At 41.0% G+C, this 21,488-nt stretch overlaps 1 protein-coding gene across 2 annotated transcripts in view; it reads right to left on the bottom strand.

The window, feature by feature from the left end:
- Positions 1–1,996: 1,996 nt before the first annotated feature.
- The window catches only part of rnf128a (ring finger protein 128a), a 35,213-nt gene continuing 15,721 nt past the window's right edge, over positions 1,997–21,488 (bottom strand). The window contains exons 1-7 of one of the 2 annotated variants that reach the window (XM_029628097.2): positions 15,691–16,276; positions 10,191–10,438; positions 6,603–6,674; positions 4,660–4,742; positions 4,430–4,526; positions 4,044–4,233; positions 1,997–3,515 (exon numbers count right to left, since the gene is read on the bottom strand). In XM_029628097.2, coding sequence (XP_029483957.1) covers positions 3,406–3,515; positions 4,044–4,233; positions 4,430–4,526; positions 4,660–4,742; positions 6,603–6,674; positions 10,191–10,438; positions 15,691–16,114 — 1,224 coding nt within the window. In that variant the 5' untranslated portion in view covers positions 16,115–16,276 and the 3' untranslated portion in view covers positions 1,997–3,405. Of the gene's footprint in view, positions 3,516–4,043; positions 4,234–4,429; positions 4,527–4,659; positions 4,743–6,602; positions 6,675–10,190; positions 10,439–15,690; positions 16,277–21,488 lie in introns of those variants that run through there. The other variant, XM_029628095.2, reaches the window with a different exon arrangement.

Consider the following 21,488-nt stretch of genomic DNA (forward strand, 5'->3'; position numbering starts at 1 on the left):
ATGACGTTAGTGATCTTCGGGTCGGAGCTCTAGAAAGAGGCCCGAGTTCCCGACTTGGAATTCCGAGTTGGATGACCGTTCATAACGTAGTTACCTAGTTCTCAGTCAACTTGAACTCACTGAAGTCCGAGATCTCCCAGTTTCCAGTTGTTTTGAAAGCGACAGAAGTCATGCTGGATTGACAGCATGGCCAATGTTGAATGTTTATCCTTTAAAGCTTGGAAAAGAGACCCTGAAACCAAGACTTGGACCACACATCCACTCCACTGAATAGCAGGCTAGTGATTGCTTTGCAATACGTTTTATCTATAATTTCTCTTCATATGACAAGGACTGAAAAGGATTTGTCAGTAGATTGTCGATTTGATTAATGATTATGACTGCTAGCTTGCTAGCTAAGATTTTGAAAGTATGATGTTGACATGATCAGTCCAATCAAAGCTACTGTAGATATGTGATTTGACTTCATTTTATCTGTTGCCAATGACATTGAGCCTTCTTGGATGGGCACTTCCAATGTAACCCTATGGCAGCACCCAAGTGGCTTGAATTTTCTAGCTCTCCCCATAGATTTTGTGGTGACGTAGTGTCCCCATGAGTGACAGAACACTTAGCCAATCATGGCGCAACTAGAGAACATTACCAACCTCTATGCTCTGTATTTTCCGCTGTCTGCCCCACTACCACAGAAAGCGCTGAGCTAGGCTAAAACACCTACATCTTGGAGCTGCCTTACTCAAGAAAGCAAAAAGGAGACCATTTTTGTATGCGGCGTTATTAACTCAATGATTATACTTTTTCTTTTTTCTTTTTACATTGTTTTCAAACTGATATGTGACACATATTAATGCCAAAATAACATTCAAAACAGGCCTGAATGACGAGTCACCACTGTCAGTTCCATGTTAAATGCAGCGTTTCACACAAGTTATTTTCAAAGATGGCTAACAGCAAGCGTGCTGCAATAAAAAACACAGTTCCACTCACCAGATGATCATAATTTGAAACTTAACTTCTTGTTGAAATGTATTCTTGAAAGGGGAGAAGCTAACAAATTAGCAACATCCTATTTGATAACACCTACTGCAACTGCAGCAAACTAGCCGACAACAAAAGCTAGCTAGCTAAACCGTGGGAAAACTACTGCTCGCTATTGCGTAGTGACCTGTAGGCCTTCAAGGCAGAAGTTTCCATACATTTTTGTAAAAACGGTCCCACCCATTAAGTCAAAATATGATTGGTTAATTCCAATGTCACTCTAAAATGTTGTACTAAAGTTGAATGGCAGATGCCTTTATCTAGTTTCTGATGGCCTAGCCAATGGCTGACTTAGCTAGCTAGATTTCTCCCCAGAGACCAGCAAAGAAAAATCTTGATTGGATATTTTCTCTGTGTTAGAAAGGTTTAACAAAAACGGAAGAGATTAAATCAGAACGTCATTGAAAATAATTTAATTATAATTTTTAATAAACCCTTAGCCCTTCTCTGAAGTACCAGAAGGCCCATTGTTCCTGTTTGGGTTAGTAAGAATTTTTAGTGTCTCTTGTCCCTCAGCAAGCAATGTTTTCCTATTCTGAATGTCCAAAGAATCAATGTTGTTCTGAAATATGAACACAAATACTGGACATTTTGAATTCTTATTATTGTGGCGATTTGACAAATAATTCCAATCATGGTCTTGACTCGATTTCCTCCAGTCTTTGTTTTGAATCCATCTCGCTTTAGGTGGTCTCAAACACAACACCGACAAATATGTAGTCTGTCTAAGGTGAAGTGCAGCTGATATAATTGACTGACACTATGAATACTAATAATGTCCCTCATTTTTGCATTAAAATTAGAAAAATTAAATTACAGCCTACAGGGCAAATACCACTAAAATGCCATTACCCTTCCCTGCCCATTTTCCCAATTCACTTTTTTTCCACAGAATTCCAGAGGTCTCAAACTGAGGTGAGCATGGCCTTTTCTAACAATGAATTGCATCACTAGTGAATGAAGATCAGAACCTTTTTAATCCCATTTACAAACAAAATGAACAAATTAGCACTAAGCAATATTTTGATCAAACAAATGTATTTACAATAAGTATTTTAATATATACCAGTTTAGTACATTTCCCACATAACTGAGTAAAATAAAACTTACCTTTGTCCCTTTATTTAAGCAAAAATACTTAAGACATTTACTCTGGAAAGGCTGAACAAGGTGAAGACCAATTTTGTGTTTAAAACCTGAGACATGTATTGACATTAAATTAACTAATTAATGCACAATCTAGTTAAATACACAGTGAACTCATTGCACTTTTCTATTAAAGTAGGATGGCATGGAATATCTTTCACTGGTGAATCATTTTAAGGTACACACCCAAAAAGCACAGGTAGTTACTGAAACATGTACAAATATTTGCATGAAGCCAGGGGGTTTAAATAGATGCTCTTACACTCATACCAAGACTCCGTATTTCCAAGTTAAAATACTACTCCTAACATGCATCAAACTCATAAGACAAAAAAAATAAAAAAAGACATGTAGCTACAGGTACAGATCAGGAAGCGCTGGGTGTGTGCCAGGGCACCTAAGTAATTGTAATGTCACAAGCATACAGAAGGAGGAAGCAGTCCCTCATTTTGGAATTTACCTCAAACAAGTGGCAAACCAAATTCACATGTACATTCAATTAGCAACAATGAGACAAATCTATATTTCGAAACTGGAATGTTCCTCAATCTTATGCGCTCCTCTGCTAGACAAGGCAAACCAAGGTATGTAGAGACACTAACATCCTATGCTTAGACACATACAATAGGTAAAACTGAGCTTTGTATAGCAGTGTGCTTGCTGTCAAAGTAATTTTCAAAGCTGTAAATCTTATCAGAAAATGCCTTACACTAACTACTGCATTATTGGATGTTCCTAAATGTAAGGGTCTTTGAAACTGAATTTGCATATCACCTCAAACTTTCATTGTCATGAGAACTGTCACCTATAATACCCCATTAAAAACAGACACATGGAGAGTAGTCTAATCCCAGTAAACTGTGGGTGTGAAATTAGCTATAAAAAAACATGTAAAAATATGTAACTAACTGATCCATTGACTGAAGGAATTAAACCTCAAACGTAATCAAATAAATCATTAAAACGTACAATTAAATCGGAATTAAACTGGACTTGAACAAGAGTGAACATTACAATTTCCTAACTTAGTGGTAAGTGCATCATCAATTTAATGTTAAACAGATATGCATAGGTAGGTTGAGGCCTCTTTTCCTATGAATAATCTCAGGCCCACATTCCTGGTTTCACTTGCTTCATGACCACAGGAAACATCTTTGAATGTAATTGATTGTGGTGCAAGTCCCATTAGCCATGCTCCAGGGCTTGGTGTGAGCATGCTGTTCACGTCCGGGGTTCCAGTTGGTTTTGTGAGTCGCCCTCAAAGGCCAGGTTGTCATAATGGGGCTGGATGGCCACCTGGACTGACCCAGGGTCAGGATAGTGCCCCAACGCTGCAACACAAACATGATTACAGTCAGTCAAGCCTCATAAGTGCTGCTAGCTAACTGTACAAGAACCAACCTGCTGGTCAATATTTATTTTGGCACAATGGCTGATACAGAGGTCAATGGATAAGCAAGCTAAAGAGGAGGGAAACTGAGAGGCACTTCAGCACCAGACAGTAACAATAGTGGTTGTTTGATCAGGAATATACTTTGTAGTGGATTCATTGTTATCTACTTGCAGCAATCAAACGAACTAGACAAAAGTATCTGAAATTCATTAACGGGAATATCTAACCCCTAGCATTTAAAAACCATGGGAGCAAAATTCACACAATGTCTTGAGCAGGGTTGCGGCTTTATCACAGTAATGTAAAAGCCTGCATCTTCTAAAGACCATGCACAAAGTAGTACTACTGCCAACTGAACTACAGTAGTCCCCCTTATGTCTATAGAAAAAGCTCTCAAAGCTATTTATGTGATGTTATAAGACTTCATCAAAATAATTTGCCTCCGAATGTGAATGCTGTGTCTTACTCTCAAATGTGTGGGTCTCGTCTGCTGGGCTGCTGTGCTTCTCTGTGCCCTGTACGGAGGCATAGCCTGAGGAGGCATAGCCTGAGGAGGCTGTCTCACTGCGGGTGTCATCTGGGACGGGGATGCTAGGGTAGGACCTCATGTCTGGAGGCATGGTTACTTGATGACTGGGATGCTCCTCCTCTGGCTGCTACTCAGGGGGATACAAGTGGACTGACTAGCATCACTGACAAGTTTCATATTCTCCTTAGACAATGGCACTAGCAGTGTAAATATTGTTTAATCTACAACAGTAATTTAATCAAGAACTTCAGTGAACGACAGGCAAAGGTTATTTCAAAGTACAGGGTAATGCAGAGGACATGATGCAAGATACAGTTGCCTACCTCTACTCCCAAGGCCTTGAGGATGTCACATTTACACATGGGGCATGTCCTGTGCTCCAATAGCCAGGGCTCAATGCAGGTCTTGTGGAAGAAATGACTGGAAACAAAAAACAAACAAGAATCATGATATCACAAAATTAAGGGAATTGTAATAGCAGACAGGGGTAGGCCTACTGTACTCCATGTGACAATATTAAACTAGCAACAAGCCACTGCAGTTAGGCACTTACTTGCAGGTGAGGATGGTCAGCACGTCGCCAGACTTGTAAGCATCAATACACACTGCACAGGTGTCAGCATCAGGCCCAGTCTCCTGAAAAACATATAAAAAAATATATTGTAGTGACTAGGGCGGTCATGACATTTTGTCAGCTGGTTGTCATGCAAAAGACTGCAGGTCTCACGGTAAATGACCATTAATTAAACATAAACAAGTTTTGCATCTCCAGGCCTTTCACGCATTCAAGCCACTGATGTGCGCCTTTGGAACATCCACATTTAAAACGTCTAATAAATCAATTTAATATACACCTTCACAATAAATCCATTATTTATTTTAGCCAGGTCTAAAGAAACATTAAGATATGAAAATGTATTTTAGAAGAACAGAATATAAATTGATCTACTGCATGTTGGTATCTGTCTATGCTCCATGTTGTAGGCTTGTTCATTTAGCTGACAAGATATGCTTGTAAGTCCCTTGCCATTATTTTATAGTAAGAAGTATATCATTGAATTTAGCTGAATTAAATAGAAAGGATATTCCGGCGCAAGTGCGCATATGAAGTGGCTGTTGAGCATAAAAGTATTCATTTGAAACAGGTCCTATATACTATATTTAGAGTTACTTGGCAACTTTAGTTGTGAATCATACAAAACTTAAATCAAAACATATGGGCTGAATGATGCGACTACAGGCTATTGATGATTTGAGAAAGTCAGAAAAAAAGCTTTAGCTCAGTTCCTTACCTCAGGATGCACAGCTGTTCTCATCAAGTGATAATATTTTCATAGCATAGATGTGCGAAATAGGCGCAGCAGAGAACTAAATACAAGAACACTTATTTCCCTCCACACGTTAAACACTATTCGAGGAGCTATTACTGGGCTATTCAAAATCATATACAAATTCACTATAATTGTAAGCCGCCTTGCACAATCAATGAACCAACAGCCTCGCCTGCGGCTTTACCTTCTCTCCCAGACTCATGGATAGAAAGTTTGGAGCCTAACATAAGGTAACCAGTCCATCCAGTATCGATAATAATACAGTCCACACTCATAGGCAATTACTAACATTTGGTCTAGCCTATACTCCCAAAATTAAACAATGTGCCAAAGACATCTTAAATCAGTTGTGTTTTTCCTGCCATTTGTAATGGGCTATGTATTGTATAACAGCACAACTTGGGCTCATAAGCCTATGCATAAGCTCCAATATGCATATGGGTGTTTTGAATGAATCACCACCTTAGAAAGCGTTGTCCATTTTGTTGTGTTAGGCTTTAAAACATCCACAATGACCATGTTTTACACTCAGTTTCAAACTGATCATCGCAGTGAGGTGAGTTGATGATCCTGTTTTGATAAGTGTTTGTGATTTCGTTCAATTTTTGCATTGATGTCAGAGTGGTTAGAGGGACAATAGAGCCCTGATGAGTACCAGGCCATTAGGCCCTGATGGTCATTAGGGTACTACCAACGTATGTCCTGAGTGCATAAAAGGAGATTACCGTGACTCAATGATCACGTTGTAATTTACTGCGGTCATGACTGCCGGTAATACGTCACCCCAACAGCCCTAGTAGTGACACTGAGCATACATGTAGTCTTCATAAGAGCCTGTGGTCCGAGGCAACCAATTTTTCAAAAACTGAACATTGCATTTGATACTGATCACCATGGTTGGGGGAGACAAACAGTCACTTCCCCATATGTAGACCAACAAAGTAAAATTGTTTAAAATGTGCAGTAGTCTGAGTAATGGGTTAAAACAGAAGCTTACAATACTCTGCATGTCCTCAGAACAAGAACCATACAACACACATCAGTAAAAATTGCGTATGCCATATGTTACCAGTTTGAAACAACCATATTTTTCAAATTATCCTCAAAGTGATGCATAATAACCATCAACACATCCGTATTATACTTAAACATCTCCCCGTTTCACCTCATCTCCCCGTTTCACAGTCCGGACTTGCAGCTGACCAATGGCTTTCTTGGCCTCTGCCTTGAGACGTTTCTGTTGGAGAGAAGAACGTGTTCAGTATTAGAACGTGAGCAGGCTACTGTTTAAATTACATTATTCATCTGCTTCCTCTGACAACTAATTTAAATCAAACACATTCAGCAACCCACTACGTGGGTGGACAACTGAAAAACATCACTATAATAACTAGAATGCAACAACAAAGCAAACAAAAACATTTTTTTATTTCCTATACTGTGACCAGAAACAACTGAAATAACAAGGAGCAGGAGAACCGTATGCGACGAGGTCATGTTAGAGAACATGGGTGATCTGGGAGAAGCAGAGCGTTCATTAGAGGAGCCCCTGCCTGTGTCATTAAGCCGTTCCTCTGAGATCATGTATTGGAAACGTTACATCAGCTTGCATATAGGATGGCAAAACAGCAGATTTACGTAGATCAGGGACTTTTCGTATTAGGCATAAATAATCCTGGAGGGACAGTCTGACAGATTCAATTCTAAAACTATAATTTGGGAAATACAATAAAATCATGCTTTGGACATATTGTACATACACAATTAAAGACTACTCTCTCTGTGCTCATGCAGCCTCCCCATGGCAACAAGACAAAATGTGCACAATTGTACACAGGAAGAATCAACGTTATGTAAGGGGATTTAGGAGACAGAAGATGAGTCAGGGTCAATATTGGCTTTGAGGATTCTCTGGAAAATGTCATTATGTAGATGTTTTCTGTGATATACACTGAACAAAAATATACTGAGTTACATAAGTAAATCAGTCAATTCATTAGGCCCATAATCTATAGATTTCACAACTGGGACTACAGATATGCATCTGTTGGTTACAGATACAAAACAAACAAAAAGTAGGGACATGGACCCGAAAATCAGTCAGTTTCTGGTGTGAGCAACATTTTCCTCATGCAGTACGACATCTCATTCGCAGAGAGTTGATCAGGCTGTTTATTGTGGCCTGTGGAATGTTGTACCACTCCTCTTCAATGGCTGTAATAAGTTGCTGGATATTTGCGGGAACTGGAACACGATGTAGTACATGTCGATCCAGAGCATCCCAAACCTGCTCAATGGGTGATACAGCTTATGCCTGCCCATACCATAACCCACCACCACAGGGCACTCTGTTTACAACGTTGACCTCAGCAAACCGCTCACCCACACAACACCATAAAACGCTGTCTGCCATCTGCCCGGCACAGTTAAAACCATCCATGAAGAGCACACTTCTTCGATGGCCACTGGCATGCTGGAGGTGAGCATTTGCACAGTTAGTTATGACACCAAACTCAAGACCCTGGTGAGGATGACAAGCACGCAGTTAAGCTTCCCTGAGACAGTTTCGGCAAAACTTCAGTTGTGCAAACCCATTTTTATCAGCTGTCTGGGTGGCTGGTCTCAGACGATCCCCCAGGTGTAGAAGCCGGATTTGGAGGTCCTGGGCTGGTGTGGTTACACGTTGTGAGGCCAGTTAGAGAATTTAGCAGTATGTCCAAAACGTTGTTGGTGGCAGTTTATGTTAGAGAAATTAACATTAAATTCTCTGGCAACAGCTCAGGTGAACATTCCCGCAGTCAGCATGCCAATTGCACACTCCCTCAAAACTTGAGACATCTTTGGCATTGTGTTGTGTGACAATACTTTTATTGTCCCTAGCACGAGGTGTACCTGTGTAATGATCATGCTGTTTAATCAGCTTATTGATATGCCACACCTGTCATGTGGATGGATTATCTTGGAAAATAAGAAATGCTCACTAACAGGGATGTAAACAAATTTGTGCACAAAATGAGAGTAATAAAGCTTTTTGTGAGTATGGAACATTTCTGAGATCTTTTATTTCAGCTGATGAAACACTGGGCCAACATTCACAACAGGAAGTGTTTTTGTTCAGCATAGAAAGAGTTTGGTTTTGGATATCAAAGACTAACATGGCACAGATGGTTTTGATGCTTGACAACATTCTTCATAATCCTTAAAGGGGCAGATATTAAAGTGAATATTGTTGCATGTTCACTTGACCGATATGAAGATTTGAGGGAGGCAAGTTGCGGTCATTCTAGTTCACAGGGCAAGCACGAAGCTGGAGTTTTGCATATGATTACGGCCTGAACAATGGTGCCCTGTGCCCTCTGAGCATAAGGTCCTAGCTCAGTGGGCGAAGTCAGCTCTGCTCTAACTGCTCAGCTACCCACTCAAAAATACACTTCTCTGTATCAGTCTGTCTACCCAGCCTCCCTGCAGAAAGCATTGGATAATCAGCCACGTGAACAGACACCCCTTAGACCACCGGGTGTTTCAGACAACACACAGCTTCACTGCTTCTGGGAGTGATCATGAAGCAAGGACAATACGTGGTACACTGTTAATAAGTAAACAGAACCTGCAAGCAAGCACTTGAGACCAGTCAGTCTTCAAAGTCAAGGTTACCCCCTATATGCAGGAGTAAACAGTGCTGAGAAAAGTACTGTAACTTTGAAAATCATGGGCCTGTTCACGTGAGTGGTTTTACCTTGCATAACAGCCCAGATCCAATCAGATGAAGTGGAAATACTTGTTGCGCAGCAGCAGGTTCAAAGGTTTTTTGGAAACGCTACCTTTGAGTGGAACTGAGCATTCTTCCCATAGTAAACTTTTCTCCACCATATAAGCCTAACAGTTCAGTTACACTCAGTGAATTCAATCTGACAAAACCTTTGGACAAAGAAACTTTTCCTTTTTCCTGCAGGGTTCTTGTGTTAAAAGAATATAAAGAGACAATTAAACAAGCTGCTTGGGACAGACACCTGCAGACAAAGAACGTGTGCAAAGCTGTAAGGGCAAAGAACTGTAAAAGACTAAACACAAGGTGGGATCTTGTCACCATCTGAAAGAAAACCAGTACAAGTCAGGACTCCTACCATTCCTTTTAGAAGGGAAACTCACTGCCGCTCTATCCCAACACAGATTTCAGAAAGAAGCTAAAGCACAAGATCCCAAAGGCAGAAAACAGGAAAACAACATAAAATATTATAATAAGATACATTGCTGTCCAGGGGTTCTCTGGTTGGCTGGATCCGTGTCATGCAACAATCAAGTGATTAACAGTAATATATATATATATGAATCACCTCTACATAGATGAGCAGTCAGACACTGACTCAACAGGAAATGTTCTCTTTATTTTAGTTTCGCCTGACTCCCTCTGTATTGCTGAGGAATGCTGACACACCCCAAACTGTGTAGCCCCACTAAGTGTTCCATAATGTTTCCAGTTCGTTGAAACACACACATAAGAGAAGGTATGTTTGACGCAGGAAAGGAAAACAACTGTTTCCAGTGGAATTTCCCCAGTCATATTGTTCTACAGATCAAAAGGTGATAGTGCTGCAGTATTCTGTTTCATCACAAACCACTGAATTGTTTGATTTGACCTTTATTTAAAACAAGAGAGTAACCATTGAGACCAGGGTCTCTTTCATAAGGGAGCCCTGCATATATAATTCAGGGTAAATAATTGTCATCATTGTTCGAGAGACTGGAGACTGACCTGTTTGCGGTTTTGTAGACGAACGCTGTTGAGGCGGCGAGCTGAGTAGAAGATGAAGTAGCCCACAGTGGCTGCTGTTACCACGAAGAAGGAGATGGAGACAAAGAAGACAGAGTAGTGGCTCATCCAGGGACCATGCTGCTTACCCACTTCAATAGTCATCGAGACCGGAATCCCTTGCCTGATTAGCTCAACTATCTCCATGCCCCGTCGGTGACCAATCATGATAGCAACCATACCTTCTGTTCCTGTAACCAGGGGGAAAACAAAGTATGAGGAAACATTACACTATCCCCAGACACATATACAGGCTGGGCCTTAAATATACCCCCAAGTGCCCTCAACTGAATTTCACTATAGGCCTAATGTGTCTATCAAACATATTTAACGAGCAATGTATGAATATGGTGTAATTTAATGTCAAAAAATATCTATTGCAAAGTATCCGTGTTTCCCATAGTATTTTTCCCTCCAGCAGTGGTGGCAATGGTGGGGGGTGCATTTCTTCTAGCGCAATGACATGCTAGCTGTTCCCATTGACTTCCAGTCATTGAGCCAATGACAACATACACTAAGTATTTGGTAGCATTGCCTTTAAATTGTTTAACTTGGGTGAAACATTTTGGGTAGCCTTCCACAAGCTTCCCACAATAAGTTGGGTGAATTTTGGCACATTCCTCCTGACAGAGCTGGTGTAACGGAGTCAGGTTTGTAGGCCTCCTTGCTCACACGCTTTTTCAGTTCTGCCCACAAATGTTCTATAGGATTGAGGTCAGGGCTTTGTGATGGCCACTCCAATACCTTGATTTTGTTGTTCTTAAGCCATTTTGCCACAACTTTGGAAGTATGCTCATGATGCCATCTATTTTGAGAGGTACAACAGTCCCTCCTGCAGCAAAGTACCCCCACAACATGATGCTGCCACCCCCGTGCCTCACGGTTGGGATGGTGTTCTTCAGCTTGAAAGCCTCCCCCTTTTTCCTCCAAACATAACAATGGTCATTATGGCCAAACAGTTCTATTTTTGAATTGTCAGACCAGAGGACAATTCTCCAAAAAGTACAATCTTTGTCCCCATGTGCAGTTGCAAACTGTAGTCTGGCTTTTTTATGGCGGTTTTGGAGCAGTGGATTCTCCCTTGCTGAGTGGCCTTTCAGGTTATGTCGATATAGGACTAATTTTACTGTGGATATAGGTACTTTTGTACCGGTTTCCTCCAGCATCTTCACAGGGTCCTTTGCTGTTGTTCTGGGATTGATAACTCAGTTTTCACACCAAAGTACATTCATCTCTAGGAGACAGAACACGTCTCCTTCCTGAGCGATATGACGGCTGCGTGGTGCCATAGTGTTTATATTTGCGTACTATTGTTTGTAGAGATGAACGTGGTACCTTCAGGCGTTTGGAAATTGCTCCCAAGGAAGAACCAGACTTGTGGAGGTCTACAATTTTTTTTCTGTGGTCTTGGCTGATTTCTTTTGATTTTCCCATGATTCAAGCAAAGAGGCACTGAAGGTGCTTCAGAAACTTCTAAAGCCCTGACAATTTTCTGGAATTTTCCAAGCTGTTTAAAGTGTATGTAAACTTCTGACCCACTGTAATGGTGATAGTGAATTATAAGTGAAATACTCTGTCTGTAAACAATTGTTGGAAAAATTACTTGTCAGGAACAAAGTAGATGTCCTAACAGACTTGCCAAAACGATAGTTTGTGAACAATAAGTTTGTGGAGTGGTTGAAAAACAAGTTTTAATGACTCCGACCTAAGTGTATATAAACTTCCAACTTTATCTGTGTGTGGGTATATACACTGCTCAAAAAAATTAAGGGAACACTAAAATAACACATCCTAGATCTGAATGAATGAAATATTCTTATTAAATACTTTTTTTCTTTACATAGTTGAATGTGCTGACAACACAATCACACAAATTATCAATGGAAATCAAATTTATCAACCCATGGAGGTCTGGATTTGGATTGACACTCAAAATTAAAGTGGAAAACCACACTACAGGCTGATCTAACTTTGATGTAATGTCCTTAAAACAAGTCAAAATTAGGCTCAGTAGTGTGTGTGGCCTCCACGTGCCTGTATGACCTCCCTACAATGCCTGGGCATGCTCCTGATGAGGTGGCGGATGGTCTCCTGAGGGATCTCCTCCCAGACCTGGACTAAAGCATCCGCCAACTCCTGGACAGTCTGTGGTGCAACGTCGCGTTGGTGGATGGAGCGAGACATGATGTCCCAGATGTGCTCAATTGGATTCAGGTCTGGGGAATGGGCGGGCCAGTCCATAGCATCAATGCCTTCCTCTTGCAGGAACTGCTGACACACTCCAGCCACATGAGGTCTAGCATTGTCTTGCATTAGGAGGAACCCAGGGCCAACCGCACCCGCATATGGTCTCACAAGGGGTCTGAGGATCTAATGGCAGTCAGGCTACCTCTGGCGAGCACATGGAGGGCTGTGCGGCCCCCCCAAAGAAATGCCACCCCTCACCATGACTGACCCACCGTCAAACCGGTCATGCTGGAGGATGTTGCAGGCAGCAGAACGTTCTCCACGGCGTCTCCAGACTCTGTCACGTCTGTCACGTGCTTAGTGTGAACCTGCTTTCATCTGTGAAGAGCACAGGGCGCCAGTGACGAATTTGCCAATCTTGGTGTTCTCTGGCATATGCCAAACGTTCTCCACGGTGTTGGGCTGTAAGCACAACCCCCAACTGTGGACGCTGGGCCCTCATACCACCCTCATGGAGTCTGTTTCTGGCCGTTTGAGCAGACACATGCACATTTGTGGCCTGCTGGAGGTCATTTTGCAAGGCTCTGGCAGTGCTCCTCCTGCTCTTCCTTGCACAAAGGCGGAGGGAGCGGTCCTGCTGCTGGGTTGTTGCCCTCCTACGGCCTCCTCCACGTCTCCTGATGTACTGGCCTGTCTCCTGGTAGCGCCTCCATGCTCTGGACACTACGCTGACAGACACAGCAAACCTTCTTGCCACAGCTCGCATTGATGTTCCATCCTGGATGAGCTGCACTACCTGAGCCACTTGTGTGGGTTGTAGACTCCGTCTCATGCTACCACTAGAGTGAAAGCACCGCCAGCATTCAAGTGACCAAAACATCAGCCAGGAAGCATAGGAACTGAGAAGTGGTCTGTGGTTACCACCTGCAGAAACACTCCTTTATTGGGGGGGTGTCTTGCTAATTGCCTATAATTTCCACCTGTTGTCTATCCCATTTGCACAACAGCATGTGAAATTTGTCAATCAGTGTTGCTTCCTAAGTGGACAGTTTGATTTCACAGAAGTGTGATTGACTTGGAGTTACATTGTGTTGTTTAAGTGTTCCCTTTATTTTTTTGAGCAGTGTATATAAAATGTATTCGATGAAACATTTAATTTGGCCTTTACGTCATAAAAAAAAAAAATGAATCACAAGTTAAATAAAAAAATATGTAAAATTAGGTTAAGGTTTTGTGTCTGTTCTATATCCATGAGATAAGAAAACTCAGGGGGAAAGAAATACATATTTTAGAACCATGTTTGGTCATGTTATGTGGCACATTTTACCCCATATGAACTTCCTGCAATTTTTACAGCCCGGTACTGGGTTACTTTCGTGTGCATCATAGAGCAGAACAGACAGTCTTCCCTTTTGATATTGGTAACATGAGTTTGTAGCTCCAACGGTTTGGTCTAGAGGGTCAGTTTTGTGAGAAATGAGGACATCCGTGACAGAGTTCAGACGACTTCCTAAAGCTTGCGGATGTCGTAGAGCAGTGTTCGTGAGTCTCCTATCTTTAGATGGTGGTACTTATGAGTTAGTAGGTCACACGGTTAGGGTTTTCCAGACGATTGTGATGATTTTCTTGTCCGGATCCTCATGTGTAGACAAACTCCACTTGTTATGGAATATTAGTGTCAATGTGTATTGTTCTCTGTGAAAGCACACATCTTCAGAGTTTTAAACAATAGAATGATCCATTACACAGGTTGTCATCCAGCCCGTCTCAGTAAGTGTTAGGACTTAATGTTAATTTCTAGTTGGATTCAACACAATGAAAATGATCTAAATTGGAAATGACAACTGGTGCATAAAGCTCACACCAGTCAAGCACAGATGAGCGACGTTGAACAAGACTCAATTGTTTTAGCCAACAATGTCAACTTGGAATATTTCTTACTTTTTTTAGGTTAACAAGTACTTCACTAGAATTTAATTATAATTCTGAGTACAGTACTATTTAGATGTTTACACACAGTTGACTTCAAACCTTATCACACTAGAACAGAGGCCCCTAGTTTCTGACAACTATGTGACTCATCCAAACAGAAACAACATTTCATAAATGTTGTCCGTATTCCCTAAATTAGCAGAGTCACTGTACAGTTCATAGGGACTAAATATTACAAGGTTAATTGCGGTTTCAGTTCAAATCTAAAATCAACCAACTTGTCTTGACCATTAGGCTATGAGATCGTTTCATAAAAAAATATTAAAAAGTAAAAAAGTATTGAGTGAATGAAGTGGAACACATGTAGAGTTGTTCTCCAGAACCCAAGGCATTAACAAAGCGTTCTGCAATATTTAACTTTTTGGGTGACTGGATCACATTCACATAGAGTGAGTTATATAACGTTTCATTCTAATTGCAAGTTAAAATAAGCTGTAGATATGTTCTATAGGCGATATTTATATGCTTCCCGTTCTTATGTTTCGTTTTTTCGTCTTGTGCTTTCGGTTTTGTACACCAGCTTTAAACAGCTGAAATTACAATATTTTTGGCTATAAAAAATATATATTTCACAGCGGTTTAGATGGTACAATGATTCTCTACACTACACTTGCATTTTTTGTAATTCCGTTTGTGACAATCATAATTTTAGCAACCAGGATATTGCGGAGCGATTTTTGCATAGTGCATATTTAAGAGTTGTCAGTTATAAACACCGATTACCAGTTGGACCATGCTAACTACAATTCCGACGCTCTGTCGTTTAGAAACGTTAATAACAATCGCTTGTGATGTCACAAGATATCAGCGAGAAATAATAAGTTAAAAAGGTACACTGTAACATGTTTGCACAGATCCATACACAAAGCTGACGAACTACACTTCCTCCCCAGTTACCCTTACACACAGGTGTTCGATCATGCTAGGTAATTAACACAGGTGAGCTCTGTTTTCCGCCTGTTTTACGTAAACAAGCGCTGTAAACTGAGATATGACAGGGTGGAACATTAACCCTATAAAAATGTGATTAGTCATTTAACCTTTTGTTTGTATTATTATTTATCGCTTATATGAAAGATAGTCCATATGTTTCCAAAACCGTACCGCAAGCGATGCATTTTAACTTCCAGAACGAGTGTCGGGGCTCTTAATAATAACAAAACTCCTCCGGATAAAGGAACCTTCGTGAAGACGCTCAATGTAGTTAATAACGTCTATGGGCTAATATATAGCCGAGTTGCCAATGTTGATGTAGGCTACATACCTGGGTGCGACATTTGGATGACTCGATTGTCTGTACCAAGATCATTAAAAATTACAGCAGCAATAGCTCCTTTACTGGCCGCAACATTGATCTTCTCTGAAAAAGTACATAGTTGGCCGCGTTGAATTAAGGCGATCCAGCCCTTTGACCCACTGGGTACATCATAAAAAGTATTACTTTCGCAACTGTAAATCGGATCAGGTAAATACACGTCGCCCATCACTGTGACTTTAGGAGATTGTTGTCCATATAGTCCGCTTTCCTCTTGTCGCCATACGGTTTCGTTGTTTACAGAATCAATAAACGACACATTCAGGTAGGCTGTACATATGTAAGTCGCATCCGCAAAATGCAAACTCGTCACCTGAAGACTTGAAGCCACAAACAGCCATGACAATAGATACCGTTTCGCTAAAGGTTCCATAATCCTGTTTACGACGTGGGTTTCTATAGTGCCTTTCCGCGTTCAACAGTCGATAAAATGTATGAGATTTTTTAAAAACAAAAAGTTGCAGTGTAACTAGGAATATAATGTCAGACACCGCTGACAGGTGAACTAGTTTGAAGTCGAACTGTCCTCTTCGTCGAGGTCAAATTGAGAAGTACACTCCCATCTTCATGCTTAAAGGAGAAGCACACATTTAAACCAAACCTCGATGGTTATTTACGGCGAAATAACAATGTTAACGATAGAAATGCTTGCAAATTTGCTGATGTTAGGCTACGGCCTAGCCTATGTTGCTGAAAGGACAGTAATTGATTGAACAGTGCAATAATAGGCAGGTTTCCATTGACCCACGTTTATTCGACAAAAACAAAATAAATAAACATTGTGAGATGTGTAATGAAACGACAGAAATGAGATATGTTCTTAAGATCGACAACATTTTTATTTGTTCGACAGGAGTGCATGTTTATTTGGTCGAACTTTCTTAATTGCGACAAATTATGATGGAAACTGTGTTTTCGAATAAACGATGATTGCCAAATAATTGATGTCATCACATAACTATAAGGCTTCACTCAACATTTAATTATAAATACCTACTGCTTGAAAAATACATTTTTGTTTGTAATGACTTTCAAAAATGCCTGAATTGCTTCGTCTTGCTTTTATGGTTGGCTGGCAAGTTTAACTATCCAATTATTTCAGATCTACAGGAGTACAAGATTCAACATGGCACTGGCCGTTGGCACATGATAATTATTAGAATATGGCAAATAATAGTCCATTATTGAATTCTGTCCATGCTGACTTTCGCGGGCTAGGCCTACCTGAGACGTGAAACAGATAGGTGCGAGGGGCAAATAGGTAGGGATGTTATGTTTTATTTTTTATTATTTTTATTAACAAATATCAACAAACAAGAGGAATAGTCACATGCAAACAAGCAAACATTAAAAAAATTACATTGCCAGGAATCCTAAACAAACAAATCATATTCATTAATTAGACAACAAGTTTTAATTGCCTTTTTGTTTTTCATTTTAGTTAAACTAGTGCCATATTAGGGATGTTATGTTTGACACCAGAGGCGCTCCGAGGCATGGGTCTAACGCTATAGTGCAGAGGGTGTCATGCTGAGGCAGTGAAGAAAGTAGAAGATGGGTCAAGGGGGAGGGATCCTAAGAGGATTCGTGTGAGTAGTCGATCCAGTAGCAATTTTAGCATGTACATCTTGGTTGGGTAAACTCCCGAAAAAAGTTTTTTAATGCATACCAGCAAAGCCAGTATACAAAACTAAACAATACATTAATTGCACTATAACGGGGACCACAAACTGTTAGGAACTACATAAAGCTGTCCCAACAGCAGAGATTTATTTTCAGCACCATGGAGTGAATCCTTATCACTGCTACACCTGGTTATCAGCAGAGCCTTGTTTGGCAGCAAAACAGTTCATTCAGACTCATTTACTGCCTTTAAAAAAAACATTGCTGATATGGATGACTTGCTTAAACAAATTTGGTTTCTACTGACAATTGAGATGTACAAACTATGGCATAAGGGGACGACGAGTGGATAAGAGGCAATCCATAATTTCAATTAAGACAGCGAGCTAGGACCGACATAGTCGTAGTATTTGTTCAGCATTTTTGAAATGTACAGCGACAGAATTCAGAACATGGGCTGTTCTTACAGTATTCTCCCTGTACACCAAGTCAGAACCCTATGATAAATAAAGGGGGCATATAAGCAGACAATGAAAGCTCTTACAATATTCGATGATGACATTTCTCTAAAACAGGCTATAGGCTACATGTGCACCACCAAGTCAGAGCAGTAAGCAAAATTAAGATGGGAAAATAGACCAAATTATTAGGGTGAGCTACTAACAGCTTACTACACAACGTACACTTAATATTACTTTATTAGCTACAGTATACATATCTCCCTGGCATATTACATAATTTATGCAGCAGCATACAAGACATTTTTGGACTCACCTTGTGCTGTGCTCACTTGAACAGGAAGGTGGCGCGGCGGTGTTTCTTGAGGGCAAATTTTGTCATCAAAGTCTGGCATTCTCTGGATTTATGGTGCTTTCAAGACAACCGGAAACTCGGAAAAAAATAAGGTTGAATCATGACGTCAGTGATCTTCCGGTCGGAGCTTTAGAAAGAGGCCCGAGTTCCCGACTTGGAATTCCGAGTTGGATGACCGTTCAAAATTATTTTCCCAGTCAGCCTGAATTCTGAGTTTTTAGTTTCCAGTTGTTTTGAAAGCGGCAGCAGTCATGCTGGATTGACAGCATGGCCAATGTATTCAACCTTTACTGTCCCATGGTGTTCCGTGTGAATGTTTATCCTTTTAAGCTTGGAAAAGAGACCCTTTCAGACAAATGTTTTAAATCCTTAAACTCAGACTTGGACCACACACCCTATCCACTGAATAGCAGGCAGGGGAAGCAAAATAGTGATTGCTTTGCGACGTTTGCCGTTAGCCACTGATTCCTACCAAACCACTCGTTGGGCTCCCGAGTGGCGCAGTGGTCTAACATACTGCATCTCTGTACAAGAGGCGTCACTGCAGTATCTGGTTCGATCCAGGTTGCATCACATCCGGCAGTGATTGGGAGTCCCATGTGGCGGCGCACAATTGGCCCAGCGTCGTCTGGGTTTGGCCGTCATTGTAAATAAGTATTTGTTATGAACTGAATTGCCTAGTTAAATAAAGGTTAAATAAAAAAGTATATAAATAAAAAATAAAAACATTTTAAAGTAGAATTTCCGACTTGTGAAATGTTTACGTCCAATGGCCGCTGAGCACCGACACGTTTTATCTATGATTTCTCTTCATATGACAAGGATTGAGAAGGATTTGCCAGCAGATTGTCAACGTGATTCATGATGATGACTGCTTGCCGAGCTAAGATTCTGAAAGTATGATGTTGACATGATCAGTCCAATCAAAGCTAAGGTAGATATAACAGGAAGTATCAGTGACTCGCTCAGTAAGGAAGTGGTCAGATGACGCAGATGCTAAGCTACAGGACTGTTTTGCTAGCACAGACTGGAATATGTTCCAGGATTCTACCGATGGCATTGAGGAGTACAAGTGCATTGATGATGTCATCCCCACAGCGACCGTACGTACATACCCCATCCAGAAGCCATGGATTACAGGCACCATCCACACTGAGCTAAAGGGTAGAGCTGCTGCTTTCAAGGGGCGGGACTCTAACCCGGAAGCTTATAAGAAATCCCGCTATGCCCTCCGACGAACCTTCAAACAGGCAAAGTATCAATACAGGACTAAGATTGAATCGTACTACACCGGCTATGACACTCGTCGGATGTGGCAGGACTATTACGGACTACAAAGCTGCCCAGTGACAATGAGCCTACCAGATGAGCTAAATAACTTCTCTGCTCGCTTCAAGGCAAGAAAAACTGAAGCATGCATGAGAGCATCAGCTCAGATGACTGCGTGATCACGCTCTCTGTAGCAGATGTGAGTAAGACCTTTAAAAACAGGTCAACATTCACTAGGCCAGATGGATTACCAGGACGTGTACTCCGAGCATGCGCTGACCTACTGGCAAGTGTCTTTACTGACATTTTCAACCTGTCCCTAACCGAGTCTGTAATGCCAACATGTTTTAAGCAGACCATAATAGTGCCTGTGCCCAAGACCACTAAGGTAACCTGCCTAAATGACTACCAACCCGTAGCACTCACATCTGCAGCCATGAACTGCTTTGAAAGGCTGGTCTGGTCATGGCTCACATCAACACCATTATCCCAGAAACCCTAGACCCACTCCAATTTGCATATCGCCCCAAAAGAGCCACAGAAGACGCAATATCTATTGCACTCCACACTGCCCTTTCCAACCTGGACAGAAAGAATACCTTCGTGAGAATGCTATTCATTGACTACAGCTCAGCATTCAACTCCATACTGCCCTCAAAGTTCATCCCTAAGCTAACGACCCTGGGACTAAACACCTCCCTCTGCAACTGGATCCTGGACTTCCTGACGGGCTGCCCCCAGGTGGTAAAGGTAGGTAACAACTAGGGTTGCAAAGGGGATGGAAATTTTCCATGGGAAGTTAAGCTTGGAATTTTGGGAATTTTGCTTAAATTCATCAAAAAAGTTAGCTTATAACAGTGAACTTTTTTTTGTGGGATACACATAAGGCAATTCTAGGTCTTGTGGCATATTTTGGTGAAACTATTCCCAATTCATTGGAATTGCAACCCTCTGCATACACAATGCATTCTTCCATCACATGTGCTGCGAGTGCATTCTTCCATCACATGTAGAGCTGATTCTCAAGATCTTGCACACTAATGAGATGCTATTGAGCCCAAACTACTACACTGTCTGAGACAAGGGACTACATGCTCTCTGGTAAGTTTTGATTACAATACTGGGTGGGGTGAATATATTTTACGACATGTTAACTAATACATAGTAGCCTACAGCAAAGTGTGTTTAAATCATTTCTAACTTGTTAACAATTTCTGCTAGTTAGTTTTGCTACCATGTGGGCTTTAGCTTGCTTGATCCTGCTAACTGAGGAGTGTTAATTTACCTGTTTCCATACATGTTTAATTTTAAAAAACATGTATCTTACAAGGGAGTTGTTTAATCTAACTACTTAACTATTTATCTGTACATGGAATTGTATTTGTTTTTTTTGACAATTGTTTTCTAATCTTTAGAGGAAAATGCCACGGCACTATCTGATGTGTGGAGACATTTCACTGCAGCTAATGTAAAAGGAAATGCTGTGTACATTTGCAAATACTGTGCCAAAACATATGTGAAGAATGCAACAACGATGCAGAATCATCTGGCCAAGTGCATAAAGTTGCCTAAGTGCTCACAACAAGCAACCTCTGACAAAAGTCCCTCTACTTCTATTCGAGGTGAAAATGATGAATCAGACACCTTATCAATAACAACAGCTCATGGTTCTCCTTGAATCAGAAGTTTTTTTGACTCAATTGAGGAACGCAGTCAGAGAAATGCTGATGAATGTCTTGCATGAGCTCTGTATGCAACTGGTTCACCTCTGATGCTCACAGGCAATGTGTATTGGAAGAGATTTCTGAATGTTCTTCGCCCAGCATACATCCCTCCAGCCAGACATGCTTTATCTACTCATTTGCTGGATGCAGAGTTCAAGTGAAGGATAAGCAAATCCTAGAGAAAGCAGACTGTATTGCAATCATCTCTGATGGGTGGTCAAATGTTCGTGGGCAAGGAATAATTAAGTACATCATCTCCGCCCCTCAACCAGTATTCTACAAGAGCACAGACACAAGCGACAACAGACACACCGGTCT

Source organism: Oncorhynchus nerka, linkage group LG22, assembly GCF_034236695.1.
Source record: "Oncorhynchus nerka isolate Pitt River linkage group LG22, Oner_Uvic_2.0, whole genome shotgun sequence".
Lineage (NCBI taxonomy): Eukaryota > Metazoa > Chordata > Actinopteri > Salmoniformes > Salmonidae > Oncorhynchus > Oncorhynchus nerka.